The sequence below is a fragment of the Pongo pygmaeus genome, chromosome 14 (assembly GCF_028885625.2).
Source record: "Pongo pygmaeus isolate AG05252 chromosome 14, NHGRI_mPonPyg2-v2.0_pri, whole genome shotgun sequence".
Taxonomy (NCBI): domain Eukaryota; kingdom Metazoa; phylum Chordata; class Mammalia; order Primates; family Hominidae; genus Pongo; species Pongo pygmaeus.
Genome location: NC_072387.2, coordinates 45429507 through 45446149, shown reverse-complemented (window position 1 = coordinate 45446149; position 16643 = coordinate 45429507). Strand labels below are relative to the sequence as shown.

The 16643-nt window shown below is 40.9% G+C and overlaps 1 protein-coding gene across 3 annotated transcripts in view; it reads left to right on the top strand.

The window, feature by feature from the left end:
• The window catches only part of SMAD9 (SMAD family member 9), a 76242-nt gene that overhangs the window by 34680 nt on the left and 24919 nt on the right, over positions 1-16643 (top strand). For all 3 annotated transcript variants that reach the window (XM_054446439.2, XM_054446438.2, XM_063650768.1), the window contains exons 2-3: positions 6347-6944; positions 13305-13562. In XM_054446439.2, the coding sequence (XP_054302414.1) occupies positions 6533-6944; positions 13305-13562 (670 nt within the window). In that variant the 5' untranslated portion in view covers positions 6347-6532. The remainder of the gene's footprint in view (positions 1-6346; positions 6945-13304; positions 13563-16643) is intronic.

Sequence of the window (16643 nt, the reverse complement as noted above, 5' to 3'; positions counted from 1 at the left end):
CTGAATCCTGGCTTACTAGTGGTGTGACCTTTACAAGATACTTAATCTCTGTGTACCTTGGTTTCCTCACATGTCAAGTGGGGTTAATGAGCACATGCAGCTGTGACAGTGATTCAGTGAGTAAATGTACTTAAGGCACTTATCATGAAGGTAGTCAATATGCGTTGGCCATCTGCCTCTCTCCCCTCTACATTCTTCTCGTGATCTCATCTCCATGCACTGTAATCCTTCCAGGCTCTCCCCAGTACCCGCATAGTGAGAATAGTCAGCTACTCTCTACAGTCCCTTTAGCTTAGTCCCCTTCTCACTCTTACTTTCTCCTTTTCCCCCTTTTTCTAATTCAGTGTTGTTGTTGTTTTTTTAACCTTTTGGGGGTCACTGGCTCTTTTGAGAATTTAAAGAAGACCACCTATGGACTGTTGCCTTAGAAAAACTCAGTATTTGTGCAATCACCCAAAATGAGCACACAATTCAAATGTCCACAGATGCCTTGGAATCTCTTTACGGCCCCCTAGATAGAGCTTCCATTACAAACAGTTGAGCCTCTGTTTTCTTCTTTGGTGCTGTGGGCCGAAGGTATTCCACCCAGAGAACTAGAACTGACCCTTCATGGGTATTTAGGAAACCTCAGAATACAGCTAGAAAAGTCTCCTTCCAGAAGGTGAAATTATGATACCATTTCTATGTGTATCCAACCGCATGGTACTAAACTGGTATATGCATGAAGTGATTATTTATATCTTATAATACAACTTATGATTGCTACTCATTTGGGACATATGGGAATGCCAGGCTACTTTAAGTGAGGACAAATTTGAATTAAATATACGTGTGTGTGTGTGTGTGTGTGTGTGTTAAGCCCAGTTTCTTCTCAAGTTGTACAGTAATAAGACATGATATATGTGTGCCAATGGTGATAATAACAGCCAGCTGTTTTCTAGATAGAAGTCCTTTTGGACATAGTTTTATACTTGTGTGTAAAGTATAAATAAGTTATTATAAAGTAAAATAAGCATTTATTACGGCTGTATTAATTACCAGTGTACAAAAAGTGCTGCAGAAATAGTCTAGATAACAATATGTTTCTTGGAGGGGGTTAAATGTTCCTTCAGCAAATGTGTTCACTTTCTAAATTGGTTAGTAAACTGTTTTATAGATACCAAGGTATACTTAATGCTGGTCATGGATTAGAGGGTCAAAAGTGATAAGTTTGAAAAATTAAAAGAAAAACAAATAAGGAAATCATGATGTTTTATCGTGGTGATTGTTTCTGGACTAGGCCCTCGCAGAACAAACAAGTGCTCCCTGACCCCCTGGGCTGACCGCATTGTGCGCCCTGGTAGGTGATGGAGGCCTTGGCCACATTGACCCAAAAGCAGTGCCCGTGAAGGATTGCTCAAAGGTTCCATGTGCCCCGAGCTTAGGAATGCTCCATCTCAAATGGTATTTTTAAAATTGTATTTTCTTCAGGATTAAAATCACCAACTGAACCTTCCAAGGAGACCAACTGAGTGGAAATAATCTTCAGTAACTGCTAATGGGAGCTGGATTTAAAACCGTCAACTTAAAATAAAAAAGCTTATGTCTCCTGAACTGTTACCCAGCCGGGTAAATTGTTTTTTAGTGTGGAATTATGTACACTTAAATCATGGTGTATGCATGTGGTCAGCGCTGCTTTTCTTTTAAGTGGGCTTGTTTATTTAAAAGACTCGAAAATGAGAAGTTGTTTTCTTACTCAGTTGGGGTTTATTGTAAAACTCAATGCCAGAAAAAGAAAAAAGTACTGTTTTTATGCTGCAAGTGTGTGAAGTGTGTCCTTTCCAAAGAAAGGACAGTCATAGTGTTTTTTCTCTCTGCCCAAAGAAGGAAAGCTCTAAGGGCCAGCAGGAGGCTTTGTGGGGGATCTGGGCTTATGAACGCTAATCACGCACTGACCAATGGTTTCAAACACAGGAACGCCCAGTATATGTTTTTACTCTTATTCCTTTGCAGTAATTAATACTAAAATGAAACAAGTAGCTGGAGAGCAAAGTGGGATTTGGTTCATGTTGGTAGATGATGTTTGTTATTAACAGGGTCAGTTTGATAGCCGTGTCAGAGTTGTTGTTGTTTTGCCCTACTCTGTGCTATGAAGTGTCATGAGTGAAGGTCGTGCTTGGACTACTACGGGTAGTCCCAGTAGCATCAAAACAGCTGAGCAAGTCCTGAGATCCCATGTGACACATCCAGCCAACAGCCATGGAGTCATGGACCCATCGCCCAGAAACACCCTTCCCTGGAGACTGAGCCTTGTCTTGATCTGCAAATGAGGAGGGGGTGGAGTCCAGAGAGACAACACGACGTGCCTAAGAGCACACAGTTGATCTGTGACAGGGATACACGATTTTCTTACAAAAGTGAGACTATACCACACCAAAAAATCTTAGAAAATTATCCTAATCCACCACAGTTTATATTTTTATTTTTTATTATTTTTATTATTTTTTGAGACAGGGTCTCCCTCTGTTACCCAGGCTGGAGTGCAGTGGCACAATCATGACTCACTGCAACTACTGATTCACAGGCTCAAGCCATCCTCCTGCCTCAGCCTTTCAAGAAGCTGGGACTACATGTGCCCACCACCACGCCCAATTAGCTTTTGTATTTTTTGTAGAGATGGTGTTTCACCATGTTGTCCAGGCTGGTCTCAAGTTCCTGAGCTCAAACCATCTGCCCACCAAAGCCTCCCAAAGTGCTGGGATTACAGGCAAGAGCCACTGTGCCTGGCCAGTTTATTTATTTATTTTTAACTGTGATTTAAATCCTTTTAAGTGCAGCCCAGTTATCCTCTCAGGAATCTTTCCAGACTTTCCGCCCCCTCAGGTTGGGCTCACTTATTGTTTGTTTCATTCTTCTTTGCACTTCTTAGAAATGTAGTAACAGAAATAGTAATCGCCCCTCCTCCTGTTTTTGCAACCAGTTTTTTTTCAGTGAATGCTCTGAGGGTGCTCTGTTTTGTTATAGTGAACCTGGGCCGTGGAGTTATCAGGAGATGACAGTAGGTTAGAGCTTAGAGTCTGTGGGCATTTCAGTTCTCTGACAATGGAAAGCTGTTCAGAGCCAGGTTGACACAACTGAACAAATTTGCACTGTTAATGTCAGGGCGATGACCACCTGGAGACAAACAGGGAGGCCCTTTGTTCTGCTAGTGGCTAAAACATTATAGGAATGAGAATGAATAACCTTTATGAACCCTAAAGTGCACTGCCTGGACAAATAGAAACAACCTAGACAAGGAAACGGGGTCTCTGCCATCCAGGCCGTAGTGTAGTGGTGCAGTCATAGTTCACTGCAGAGTGAAACCCCTGGGCTCAAGTGATCCTCCCACCTCAGCCTCCTGAGTAGCTGGAACCCAGGCTGTAAGCCACCACACCTGGCATGATTCATTTTTTACAATTAATTTTTCTATTAAAAATATGCCAAGCATACAAACAAGCATAGAAAATAATATTTTGAACATCTGTATACCCACCAGTCAGCCTAATTAAAATCTTTTGATCTATTTCTAGCCTACCTGGAGGCCACTGTTATGAATTGGGTGTTTATCACTCTTGAAGTTCTAAGTTTAACTCTTCGGGGCCTCCCTCAATGCAAGGGCCTGTATTTAATGGGACAGGAGCGGTATCTTGCAGCAATAAAATCACAGTTTTGGAACTGTCGTGAGACCACTGTAATGATTTGAAATGTGTCAGTGAGATCGGTCTGCAGAGAGCCGAGGTGTTTCAGACACTAGATTCATGACTAGTTGGGAATTCCCCAAGGGATGAGAAAGTGTGGTGGCCACTGAAGGTCACTCATCAAGGTAAACCTCAGACAGTTTGAAGAAAAATGTATGGTTTAGGAGTAGTGCTTTTCAAACTTTTTTTATTGTAACCCAACTTAACAAGTAAATTTTCCATTGTAACCCTGGACACATACACCACCCGCCCATCCCCCTGCCCCACACACACAGAGCACATACCTGTGAATGAAAATTTTTAATGAAATGATTATTATACTTATTATTTTTTGTCAGCTGCTCTGCAATAAAGTCTGTTGTGTTTTGTTGTTTGTACAAAAGCAGTTTTGTTCCAATGAATTGATTTCACATGCCATTGGTAAATAGGCACCCACAGTTTAAAAAAATGAACCAAACAAAACCTGGTTTAGGGAACTGTTACTTGTTTCCTGGAGCAAAAGTTTCTAAAAGGTGTATTTGGTTTAACTGCTGAGTGTTTTTATAAAAAGGTTTTCTCTACGACTGACCTCAGCTTAAAGATCTATACCACAACTTACTAATAATGAATTCCATGTAAAACTAAGCAGAATTCACAACTCTTTTGGGGTTCAGGTTATTCTATCATGAGACTTCTCCTTAAAGCTTCTAACCCTCTTCAGCCATTGCTTTAAGGCAGCCTGACTAGATTAAGTAAACAGAACTTGAACACAGTGACTTAACTCTACTTTATAAATTCATGATTGTTAAGCCACAAAATCAACCTTTCCAAATAAAACTGAGTGTAAGTCAAACTGCCAAGCGAAAAAGAGCAGCTATGGAGCTCTGAACTCTCCCTTTTGTCATAGATTATCTCTGTACAATGCCAGATAAAGCCCAGATGAGGAATAAAGTAATGTGACTATTGCTTTATACTCGTTAAATCTCATCCGTTATTGTGGGACCATGCTGCCATCCTCCTCACCTGAGGTGCCCAATAATGATCACCCTAGCGGGGGGTTATAAGGCACCTTTGTTCAAAAGAAGTTTATAGAATTGGACTCAGAAAGGTACAGCTTGCCCTCCAGGGAAGCAAAGGAGAAAATTATATTTAATGCATATTAAACAAACAATTGTTGGAGATTATAAGCTACATTGATTCCAAGATCCCAAAATACTTGAGTCAGCTTGCTCCAAAATGTTACCAGCCAGCAACTTTAAACATTAATGAGGTAGCTGGTTTCTAAAATCTGGAAGAAGGAGGAGGTTTTGTTTAAGTCAACTATTTCATAAAAGAGGAAATACAGTTCTACCTCAGGAAATTTAAATGAGACTGCTGAATAACCAGGAAAGAACATCTCCTGTGGATGACAGGGCAAAGACGAATTAAGCTGATTTTAGGCCAAATAACAAATGTGACAGCTGTGCTTTTTTGTGTATGTATTTGTGTGTGATAGTGTATAATTTCTAGAAAAGCAGTTCTGATGCATTTGGGTCTTGAAAATTTCCACTTCTAAAAGTTATTGAGAACTCCAAAGAACTCTTGCTTCTGTGGGCTGTATCTATCAATTTTTACCGTTTTAAAAATTTAAACTAAGAAATTTAAAAATATTGATTGATTCATTAAAAAAACTATATTAACAAAATATTTTTATTTAAAACATTGTTTTCAAAAAAGTTATTGAGAAGAGTATTATTGTTTTATATTACTGCAAATCTATTTAATACTTGGCTTAATAAATGGCACCTAGATTGTCATCTGTTTCTCCATATACTCTGTTGTGTTATGTTGTTTTGGTTGAAGTATGTGAAGCGAAGTTAGTTCACACAAATAAGTAATTGGAAAAGAGAGAACCTCATAGTCCCCTTAAAAGGATCTCAGGGACTCCCAGGGATCCTTGGGGCACACTTTGAGAGCCGCTGTCCTGAAAAGTAATTTGGAAGACTATGTTAAGAGTGGCTGTCCAGGAGTGGTGAGATTATTCACGATCCTTTTTTTCTTTTCTTTTCATTAGTATTTATTTTCTACAAGAAGATGGATTGCTTGTGCAAACTAAAAATGAGAAAGAAAGAACATACTCATGTTGAGGGCAGATTATGGAGGCCCTGGAAAAACCCAGGCAGAGCAGTTTACACTTGGGAGACCAAGGAGACACTGTCATTTCTTAAATGGGAAAATGATAAGAGCTGTGTTTGGGAGTAAGTGGATTCGAATTGAAAGAGAGAAAGAGAGATGCTACTTCAGAGAAGTGGTGTCGTGGGTCAGAGCTCAGGTGTCGGCAGAAATGGAGAGAAAAGAACAAACTCCAAAGACTTTGAGGGCAGAATGACCTGAGACCTGGATATAGGAAATACAGGAGAGGGCAGAGTCAAAGACATCAGTTTTCAAATTAAAACATTTGAAGAATGTTTTTTCCCTTCTATCCAACTTTGGGGCCTGGTTCTGTTGCTCAGGTTGGAGTGCAGTGGCGCAGCCTTGACCTTCTGGGCTCGAACCATTCTCCCACTTGAGTAGCTGGGACTGCAGGTGTAGATTACCTCTTTCTATCCAACTTCAACTTTGTCTGAATGTTACCCTGATTAAGCTAATTGAAGTCTTGTCATGTTTTCCAGAGTTGGCCAGCCTGTTCAAGGGCTTAGGAGAAAGTCAACACACTTCGCAACTTCAATTGGTCCCAGCTGCTCCCAGAAGAACGGGCGGGTTGGTCCCTATGCCACCCGTGGAGAGCTACTGGCCGCCCACTTTGCCGTGAAGGGCTGTGCGGTTCCTGTGCACGCCGGAGCCTGCTGTGGCCTCTTATGCACTCCACCACTCCCATCAGCTCCCTCTTCTCCTTCACCAGCCCTGCAGTGAAGAGACTGCTAGGCTGGAAGCAAGGAGATGAAGAGGAAAAGTGGGCAGAAAAGGCGGTGGACTCTCTAGTGAAGAAGTTAAAGAAGAAGAAGGGAGCCATGGACGAGCTGGAGAAGGCTCTCAGCTGCCCGGGGCAGCCTAGCAAATGCGTCACGATTCCCCGCTCCCTGGACGGGCGGCTGCAGGTGTCCCACCGCAAGGGCCTGCCCCACGTGATTTACTGCCGCGTGTGGCGCTGGCCGGATCTGCAGTCCCACCACGAGCTGAAGCCGCTGGAGTGCTGTGAGTTCCCATTTGGCTCCAAGCAGAAAGAGGTGTGCATTAACCCTTACCACTACCGCCGGGTGGAGACTCCAGGTGGGTCGTCTTTACGACATCGAGGTTTATTTTCAGAGTGAAGGTCGTGTGCCCCATTGATGGAGAATGATGGGGCACCAGCAGACAGGAACCTCTCCCAAAAGAGAGAGAGAGAAGAGAGAGAGGAAGGGGAGGTTCAGTTTTGAGGGACTCGTCCAAAATTTTGTTTCCCGGAATGAGGCAGATGTCCAGTCAAAGAAAGAAGGTTTCCATGAAAACGATATTCCTGCCTGGAATGCCACAGGAACACTCAATCCAAAGAGAATCTCAGTAAAACCCTGTTATAGCCAGTGTGAAGGAATGAAGATAAACTAGTCAGAAAAATCTAGAAAGAAGATACTTTCATTTGATTTCATTATGCTGGTAAGCTTTGTGTGATTTTGAAAATGAGGCAGATGGCTAATCAAAGAGAGAAAACTGCCATAAAAGTTTTATTTTGAGGTATCTGGGACAAGTCAACATAATCTTTTACCAGTTCTTGGGGTCCTGAAAGTTTTTAAAATGGCCTTGATAATGATGAGCTGTAAAAATTAAACATCATCCTCCCCCTCACCAAACAACTGAACTGAACTGTACTGAACTGAACTAAGGCAGGGTTTTTGGCTGCTACTTTGTTCAAGTTCAGGTAAGTAGAAGGTATCTGATGTCTAGGTCTGAAAACAGCCAATGAAAGAGTTGCTGGAAATCATTCCAGGCAGTTATTTTTAAAAATGGTTTTAAGTACAGACAGGTATCACTTAATGATGGAAATACATTCTGAGAAATGCATCAGTAGGTAATTTCTTCCTTGTGTGAACACCCTGGAGTGTACTTACACAAACCATGAGCCTGCTACACCCTTAGGCTGTATGGCGAAGCCTATTGCTCCTAGGCTACTAACCTGCACAGCATGCTACTGTACTGAATACTGTAGGCAGTCCTAACCACAACGGTATTGAATGTCTGTGAACAGATCTAAACATAGAAGAGGTACAGCAAAAGTACAGTATCATAATCTTAGGGGACCACTGTTTTATATTGGTCCCTCAACCAAAACATGATTACACAGTACATGACTGTATAGGAAAGTATCTTTCTAAAACCCTTCACACCCCTGTGTGTGTGTGTGTGTGTGTGTGTGTATGTATATTATATATGTGTGTGTAAGAAATATATATATATTTCCTCCTCCTCTTGGAGAAGCCTGGTGTTTATCTTTGTTCCTTCACACTGGCTATAACAGGGTTTCACTGTGATTCTCTTAGATTGAGTGTTTCTGTGGCATTCCACACAAGAACACAGTTTTAGGAGAGCTTTCTCTCTTTGGCCATCTGCCTCATCCCAGGAAACCAAAGCGCTGACACGTTAGCTCAGGGAAATTGCCCATGTCCAGTGAAGAGATGGTCCTGTCTAGGTAGGCAGGTTCAGTTAACCTTAAAACAGTATCCAATAAGTGATTCATGCCCAGCCTACCTCAGTCTTAGCTAAGTGATCTTTCAGGCTCCCAGAACTTAACATCTACCTGTGTGTGGATGCCTCCTACAGCCCATTCAGGGACTGAGGCCCTGGCTGAGAAGGTATTAGAAGGTTCCACATGCTTGGCAAATCTGATGCATTTCCCCTAAATCCTGGAGCGAGTTGCTTTCCACCCTTCTTCCCTGCTTCGTTTTGACTCTCTTCGCTCACTTAAAAAAAAAAAAAGTCAATAATGTCTAAACTTATAACAAAAATGACTTGATTCCATTTTGTGTTTCAAAGGTTTGAATTACATTAAGCATCCAAAATATACCCAAATGGAAAAATGTTCATTAATAAATCATTTCTCTCTTCCTGAATAATGTAGTTATAAAATTCAACAACCTATAAGAAATATCTTGTAAAATGTACCTGGTTTTCCTTTTGAATATTCAAAAGCCTAATTTTAAAGAACTATTTGACATTTTAGTTTTTCATGTCTTTTGTTTTTTTGTCTTGCTCTGTTGCCAGGCCGGAGTGCAGTGGCGCAATCTCTGCTCACTACAACCGTCGCCTCCCCAGTTCAAGCGATTCTCCTGCCTCTGCCTCCTGAGTAGCTGGGACTACAGGCACGTGCCACCATGTCCAGCTAATTTTTGTATTTTTAGTAGAGACGGGGTTTCACCATGTTGGACAGGATGGTCTCGATCTCTTGACCTCGTGATCCACCTGCCTCTCGTCCTCCCAAAGTGCTGGGATTACAGGCATGAGCCACCACACCTGGGCTTTAGTTTTTCATGTTCTGTAAGATTCCTTTAGGAATGATAGTGTGAGTGTTTAACATATGGTAAATAGATTTCATTTTATCATAATTTAGGTGTGAATTCCCAGAAGGAAAGATGGGTAAAGATTATATTAATTTAAGGTAATATTTAAGTTACAGAGGTTTTTCTTACTCGTGTTTTTTTAATAGGAAAAGTAGATTTTATATCTCGTTAGCTATCCATATTTAAAGTAAATATTTTAGGAATAATAAAAATGTTAATGTTAAACAAGTTTGCTGAGTTCCTATTTATCATAAAGCTTAAGTTTTGCCTTTGAAATCTCATTTTTTGGCCATCCATTTTAGATACATTGAAGGCTGCATTCCCATTTTCTTTTCATTCACACATCCACTTCAATAATTGACTTCAGTGCTTTCCAAATTATGTGTGGTGAGGGATCAGTTTTTATTTTTTTAATTTCCAGTCCTTCAAACGAATACTTTTATAGTACAGACGAATTACTAGGCAAATGAAATTTTAAAAAGACTTAGAAAATATAAGCCCAATTTTTAAAATTATTTAAACAAATATAAACTAGAAACTGTGTCAAATTGCTGTGAAAAGTTTCTAAGCCCTAATTTCTTCACAGACTGGTACCCAACAGTTGGTGAAGGGTTCCCAGTCCTCAGACCACACTTTACCTGGCACGGTTCTGGTGGAAGCCATGTAAGACTGTTGTTGTGATACATGATGATTTTACTCCATTCGGCTGGAGGTTATTTCAGGAGTGTAATTTTTTATATAAAATATTCACATTATATCAAAACCACATGACTTTTTAAAAAAAGACAGAAGTGGTTTTTTTCCAGCTCTGCTTTGCACGCCCATGTGCCCTGTAACTCCTTCCGCTGTTTCCCCCTGTGTAACACTGAGATGTAAAGATAGCATGGTATTTAAAAGTGGCATAAGATAGGCATGAGTGTCTATAAGTGCACTGTCATATTTACAAGCAGCAGTTGAGATGTGGAAGTGGAATTAAGTAATTAGGGATAGCTGTGTTTTGAGTGAAAGTATTTAAAAATATGATCAGTGCACATCTAAGGCAACTGAGCCAGTCAGGTCAAATAACAACTAGGATGAAACCATCAGTTTTCTTTGCAAACATCCACTGGCTTTGATTTTACCCAGATGGTAAAAATATATTATCAAGATAGTTGTTATGATAAAGGGAAATGTGTCCTTTCTTTTCTCTTGGTGCCTCAGATCTACAGGCCGTGAAGAAATAGAAGTCTACATTCAGATGGATAGGAGGTATTATATTTTTATCAGTGTTAGGAATATACCGTAGATATTTTACATTAAAACTGAAGTCACAGATTATTCAAATTCTTCTTCATAAAAAAGTGAGTGTTTACTTGAACATCGTTAACATTTTGATGAAGGGTCGTTGACAAAGAAGCCATACACGTTTGCTGTGTCAGCTCCTCACTTCAGACTATTCATAAGGCACATGATCTTTTTTTCCTGCATAGTTGTGGAATATTAATACATTAAGGGGAATTTAATGGTTTATGATCTATGTCACTGTTTGATGGTGATGTTGAATGTTTGTTCTCTGGTGTCATAAGGCAGCATACATATACAATAGCTTATAAAAGGGGAAGAAATTATTTGTTTGTCTGCCACCCTCACCTGTAGCAGTTTTAGTTTAAAACATTTTATTTACCCTTCTTAGTTTATTTTCTGTCCGTATAACCGGAAATTATTGTTTGTTAAGAAAGAGATAGATGTATGATGTCAAAGGCAGAAGGCAGACTTCGGGGTTAATGTTATTGTTATTGTAATTGTCTGTTTATTCCAAAACATTTACCTTTTTTTAAGACCCTGTTTTTTACAGCAGTTTTAGAACATTTACTTTTTGTGAGTTTTTATTAATACTTGCCTGTGGTTGACAAAACAGTAGTGTGATTAGAACCAAGATCTGTCGTATTCATACCCAGAGACAAACTCTTCTAAACAATTCTTGCTTAGTTCTTTCGTATTTCTCTCTATTATTACTAAGAATTATGACAGTAACTCTAGATAATATATAATATGCTTACATATCTACTTCCAAATTTATCACCTTTTAGATAATGTCATTGACTCTCTACCATAAAAGATGAGGATTTCACTCACATACATACATATATATATATATTTTTTTTTTTTTTTTTTTTTGAGACGGAGTCTCTCTCTGTTGCCCAGGCTGGAGTGCAGTGGTGCGATCTCGGCTCACTGCAAGCTCTGCCTCCCGGGTTCACACCATTCTCCTGCCTCAGCCCCCCTAGTAGCTGGGACTACAGGCGCCCACCACCACACCCGGCTAATTTTTTGTATTTTTGGTAGAGACGGGGTTTCACTGTGTTAGCCAGGATGGTCGCGATCTCCTGACCTCGTGATCCACCTGCCTTGGCCTCCCAAAGTGCTGGAATTACAGGCGTGAGCCACCGTGCCCAGCATCACTCACTTATATTTTAATCTTCTTCCTTCCTCCTCTTCTCATCCTTGATATCTGTATTTTAGTTCATACTTTGTATTTGTTTTTGGTTATTCCAGTGGTTTCCATTGTGGAATTTGGGGGTAAGAATTATTTGTCCTCAGAAGGCCATTGGTCCGTTGACTTCTAGTAGCCAGGGTTAGAGTGGGAAGTTGAGGTCGGTTGATTCTCATTTCTTTGTAGGTGACTTTGCGGTGATCCTCTAGGAGCTTTTGGAATATTCCAGTTATCCCGCAATGTTTGAAATTCAAGATGGAAAGACTAGGTCTGGATCTTTTTTTCATTAATTGAGCTCTGAGCACTCTGTGGCTCTTTTCAACATGAAGACATAGGTCCTTTGTAGCTCTTTGAAGTTTTCCTTTGTTATTTCTTAGACCACTTCCCCCTTGTGTTTTCTTTGCTTCCCTCTCTGGAACTTATGTTGGTCACAGATGGCTCTTCAACAACAGTTTTGGAGTAGCTACTTTATGCCAGGCATTGTGACCTTCTAGGAGTCGGTGGGACGTGAGGGCCTGGGCAAAGCTTGCCCTTAAGAATTTGAATTTATTCTGAAATTTTGTATATAATCAGAATCAAGAACAGTAACATTCTTTTTAAAAAATGAAACCCAGAAAAGCATAGTAAAATGAACAAACATCATTTATGTTTTGTTATTGCTGCTTATTTTATTTTATTTTTTTGAGACAGAGTTTCACTCTTGTCACCCAGGCTGGAGTGCAGTGGTATGATCTCGGCTCACTGCAACTTCCACCTCCCAGATTCAAGCGATTCTCCTGCCTCAGCCTCCTGAATAGCTGGGATTACAGGTGCCTGCCACCACACCTGGCTAATTGTTGTATTTTTAATAGAGACGGGGTTTCACCATGTTGGCTAGGCTGGTCTCAAACTCCTGACCTCAGGTGATCTGCCCGCCTCGGCCTTTCAAAGTGCTGGTATTACAGGCGTGAGCCACTGCGCCCTGCTGCTGCTTATCTTTTACTTAGTCACTTTCATTATTATTCACCGTTTGTATTTTACTTAATGACTTTTAATTACTCACCTTGAAATCTTTCCATTAAGTACACATAGAATGTTTTTATTTCAGTGGCACTACTGAATCTGAAATTGAGTCTGGTCATCTAAATAATTCAACATGATCTCTGAAGGAAAAATATTCTGGGCATCACTTAGGGTTTCATTGCAAGCAATAGAAACTGATTTTGCCTTGGGGGAAAAAAAGACTTATTTGGCAAAATTAAAGAAAGATGTAACAATCAGGTCTTCAGAAGGCCAGGTATTAGGACAGCTGTGGTCATTTCCAAGGTAGGAATAAATAGCAGGTCTCTTTAGAGTGCTGACACTAGAAATATCCTCTTCCAAATGCTTTTGTGAATTATGACATTCTGCTTAAGATTCCGGTTACAAGGAGAAGACTGTTAGCTAAGCTTACTCACATGCTTGCTTCTTAGGTGGAGATGGGGACTTAATTGACAGTTTTGCACAAAGACTAATGGGAGTAGTTCCCAAGGGGAAAAACAGCTCTATCATCAAAAAAAAAAATAGATAAGAACAGCAAGTATCCACTCTGTTGTGTACTGATGAGCAATGTTCAATTCTAACTGCCTTGTTCCTTTCTGATCCTAGTACTGCCTCCTGTGCTCGTGCCAAGACACAGTGAATATAACCCCCAGCTCAGCCTCCTGGCCAAGTTCCGCAGCGCCTCCCTGCACAGTGAGCCACTCATGCCACACAACGCCACCTATCCTGACTCTTTCCAGCAGCCTCCGTGCTCTGCACTCCCTCCCTCACCCAGCCACGCGTTCTCCCAGTCCCCGTGCACGGCCAGCTACCCTCACTCCCCAGGAAGTCCTTCTGAGCCAGAGAGTCCCTATCAACACTCAGGTCAGTAAGAACTATGGTCTGTGGGGAAATACGGGAAAATAAGCCCAACATCATGATTTATGATGAACAGTCACGATGACAATCATTGTAACCGTCATTCATATAGTATAAACAGTTTACAAAGCAATCAGCCTTAAAATGATTAGGACTATACCCCTTTTGAAGCAGTTACCCTGGAGATAGGACATGTTTTTGCTCTAGTTTTAGTTCTAATGCTCTGGAAGCGCTCAGAAACTGAATGGATTTGAATAGTATCCTTGGGAATTTCCAAGGATTTTTTTTTAAGGCAGTAGAAATAAGATTAAAAGACTTCTGTAATCCAAGCAGAAGACTTGGCCTGAGGACAAGCAACATGGAAGATCAATCCTAGGCCTTTACCTTGGTTGCCTCTTTCAACAATCAAAGGAAGCCCTTGCCTAAAACATATGCCTGCATCCTTTGAGTGAGGCAGAAAGTGAAGCCCCAGCGCCAGCCAGTGCATTATCCCTTTCTGCCATGTGAAGCCAGGACAGCATCTTAAATATAGAGCTCTTCAGTTTGCTGAATTGAGAAAGCATATGGAAGGGAAAGGGAACCTCTAGCATGCTGTCATAATTGCTCTTGCTACCATACCTGTAAAGTGGATCTAAGTTGAGATAATGAATAAAAGATACATATGCACTTTGTGAGTGTGAGATAAATACTATGCAGAGCTGACAAGCTCCTAAAGGCATGCATAAATACATTTGGTGCCAGATGTTATAATCTGCCTCATTGATTTATTCCTATAATCATTTATTTAATGGATATTTATTAAACTCTTACTATATGCAAGCATTGCCTTAGGATTAATAAAAATTGTCCCTACAATGTGGGAAGATAAAGAGGGATTTCCCTCTTCACCTCTCAGTTACTTAGTTCCTTTTGCTCCTCAGCGAGTTACATAAGCATCTACTATTATATTTATTGCACTATATTATATAATTCCTGTGTGTCTATTTTCCCCATTGAACAGTGAGTCTTCTTTTTTCTATGTCCAGCACAGAACCTGAAATGCAGTGGTTGCTCACCATTTGCTTATTGAATAAATAAATTACTACACAGGTGTTTATTTATTTTTATTTTTTATTTTTTTTTGAGATGGAGTCTTGCTCTGTCACACAGGTTGGAGTGCAGTGGCATGATCCTGGCTTACTGCAGTCTCTGCCTCCCAGGTTCAAGCAATTCTCCCACCTCAGTCTCCCAAATAGCTGGGATTACAGGGGTGCACCACCACGCCCAGCTAGTTTTTGCATTTTTAGCAGAGACAGGGTTTCACCATGTTGGCCAGGCTGGTCTCGAACTCCTGACCTCAGGTGATCGGCCCGCTTCGGCCTCCCAAAGTGCTGGGATTACAGGCATGAGCCACTGCACCCAGCCCACACAGGCATTAGAACATGGACATGGAGCTCCAGACCATAGGCACAGGTTTTATTGACTCAGAAAGCGATTAATGAGCACCTGCTAAGTGTCTGGCACTGGGCCGGTGCTAGAGGTGCAGTGATGATGAAGACAATGTAGTTGTCCCCCCCTTATCTGAGGTTTCAGCTACTGGAGGTCAGTTGCAGCCTGAAAATACTGAATGGAAAATTCCAGAAATAAACAATTCATAAATTTTAAATTGTATGTGGGGATGAAACTTCGTGCGATCCTATCCAGGTTCTGAATCATTCCTTTGCCCAGCGCATCCACGTTGTAGACGCTATCCACCTGTGAGTCAATTAGTAGCTGTCTCTGTGATCAGATCAACTGTTGAGGTCACTCTGATTTAATAGTGACCACGGAGTGCAAGAGTAGTGATGCTGGCATATTGTTCTAATTGTTTTACTGTATTGTTAGTTACTGTACCTAATCTCTTACTGTGTTTAATTTATAAATTAAACTTTATCACAGGTATGTATAGGAAAAAAACATAGTATATGTGGTATTCTGTACTAGCCACAACTTCAGGTATCCACTGGGGGTCTCGGACTGTATCTCTGGTGGAGAAGGGGGGACTACGTGGTCTCTGACCTTCAGGAGGCAGTAGCTATTGAGAGCCATCACATACAGGTAGCCTGTAGCAGTCCAGGCAAGTGATTATAAGGACTTGAACTAAAACAGGGATATGGGGTTGGAAAGAGGGCAGTGAATTGGAGGAGGGAGGTCCAACAGGACTTACTATAGGGTGAAGGCAGAGATGCTGGAGGGTAGCTTGAGAGTCATTCACTCAGTGTGGGGGCAGATGGTTGAAGTTGTGCAAGTGGCTGAGTTCACTGAGAAAGAAGAAATACAATAGAAAGAGAAGTCATTTGAGGACAGAACCTTGGTTAAGGAACAGGAGGATAATTGTGTTGCAAAATATATATTTACCTAACACACCTCTATGCTACAAAGACTTCCTGTGCTGATTTTGAATTCCTGCCCTGGTTACTCTGACAGGTTGACGTTCTTTTTACTCTTCCCACCCAAGCAGGACAGACACCAACAATGATGCAGAAGCTGGTTAGTTTCTTACCAAAGGCATAGCCCTTTTCACTTCAAAGAAAATAATTCTTGTCTGAATGATTAACAGCAAAATGCCAACGTGAGTAACAGACCTATAGATAAACAAGAGTAAAAGGAACCTTTGCGATTTACTGGTTCAGCCTCTAAATTTTTTAAAAAGCTCTATTGAGGTATAATTCACATACCATACAACCATCCATTTCAAGTGTACAGTTCAATGGTTTTTCATATGTTAATTTTTTTCAAGTAGTGGTGAAATATATCTAACACAAAATTTGTTTAACCATTTTTTTTTTTTTTGAGATGGAGTTTTGCTCTTGTTGCCCAGGCTGGAGTGCAATGGCGCAATCTCGGCTCACTGCAACCTCCGCCTCGCAGGTGCAAGCCATTTTCCTGTCTCAGCCTTCCAAGTACCTTGAATTACAGACATGCGCCACCACACCTGGCTAATTTTTTTGTGTTTAGTAGAGACGGGTTTCACCGTGTTAGGCTGGTCATGAACTCCTGACCTGAGGTGATCCACCCACCTCGGCCTCCCAAAGTGCTGGGATTATAGGCATGCTCCACTGCACCCAG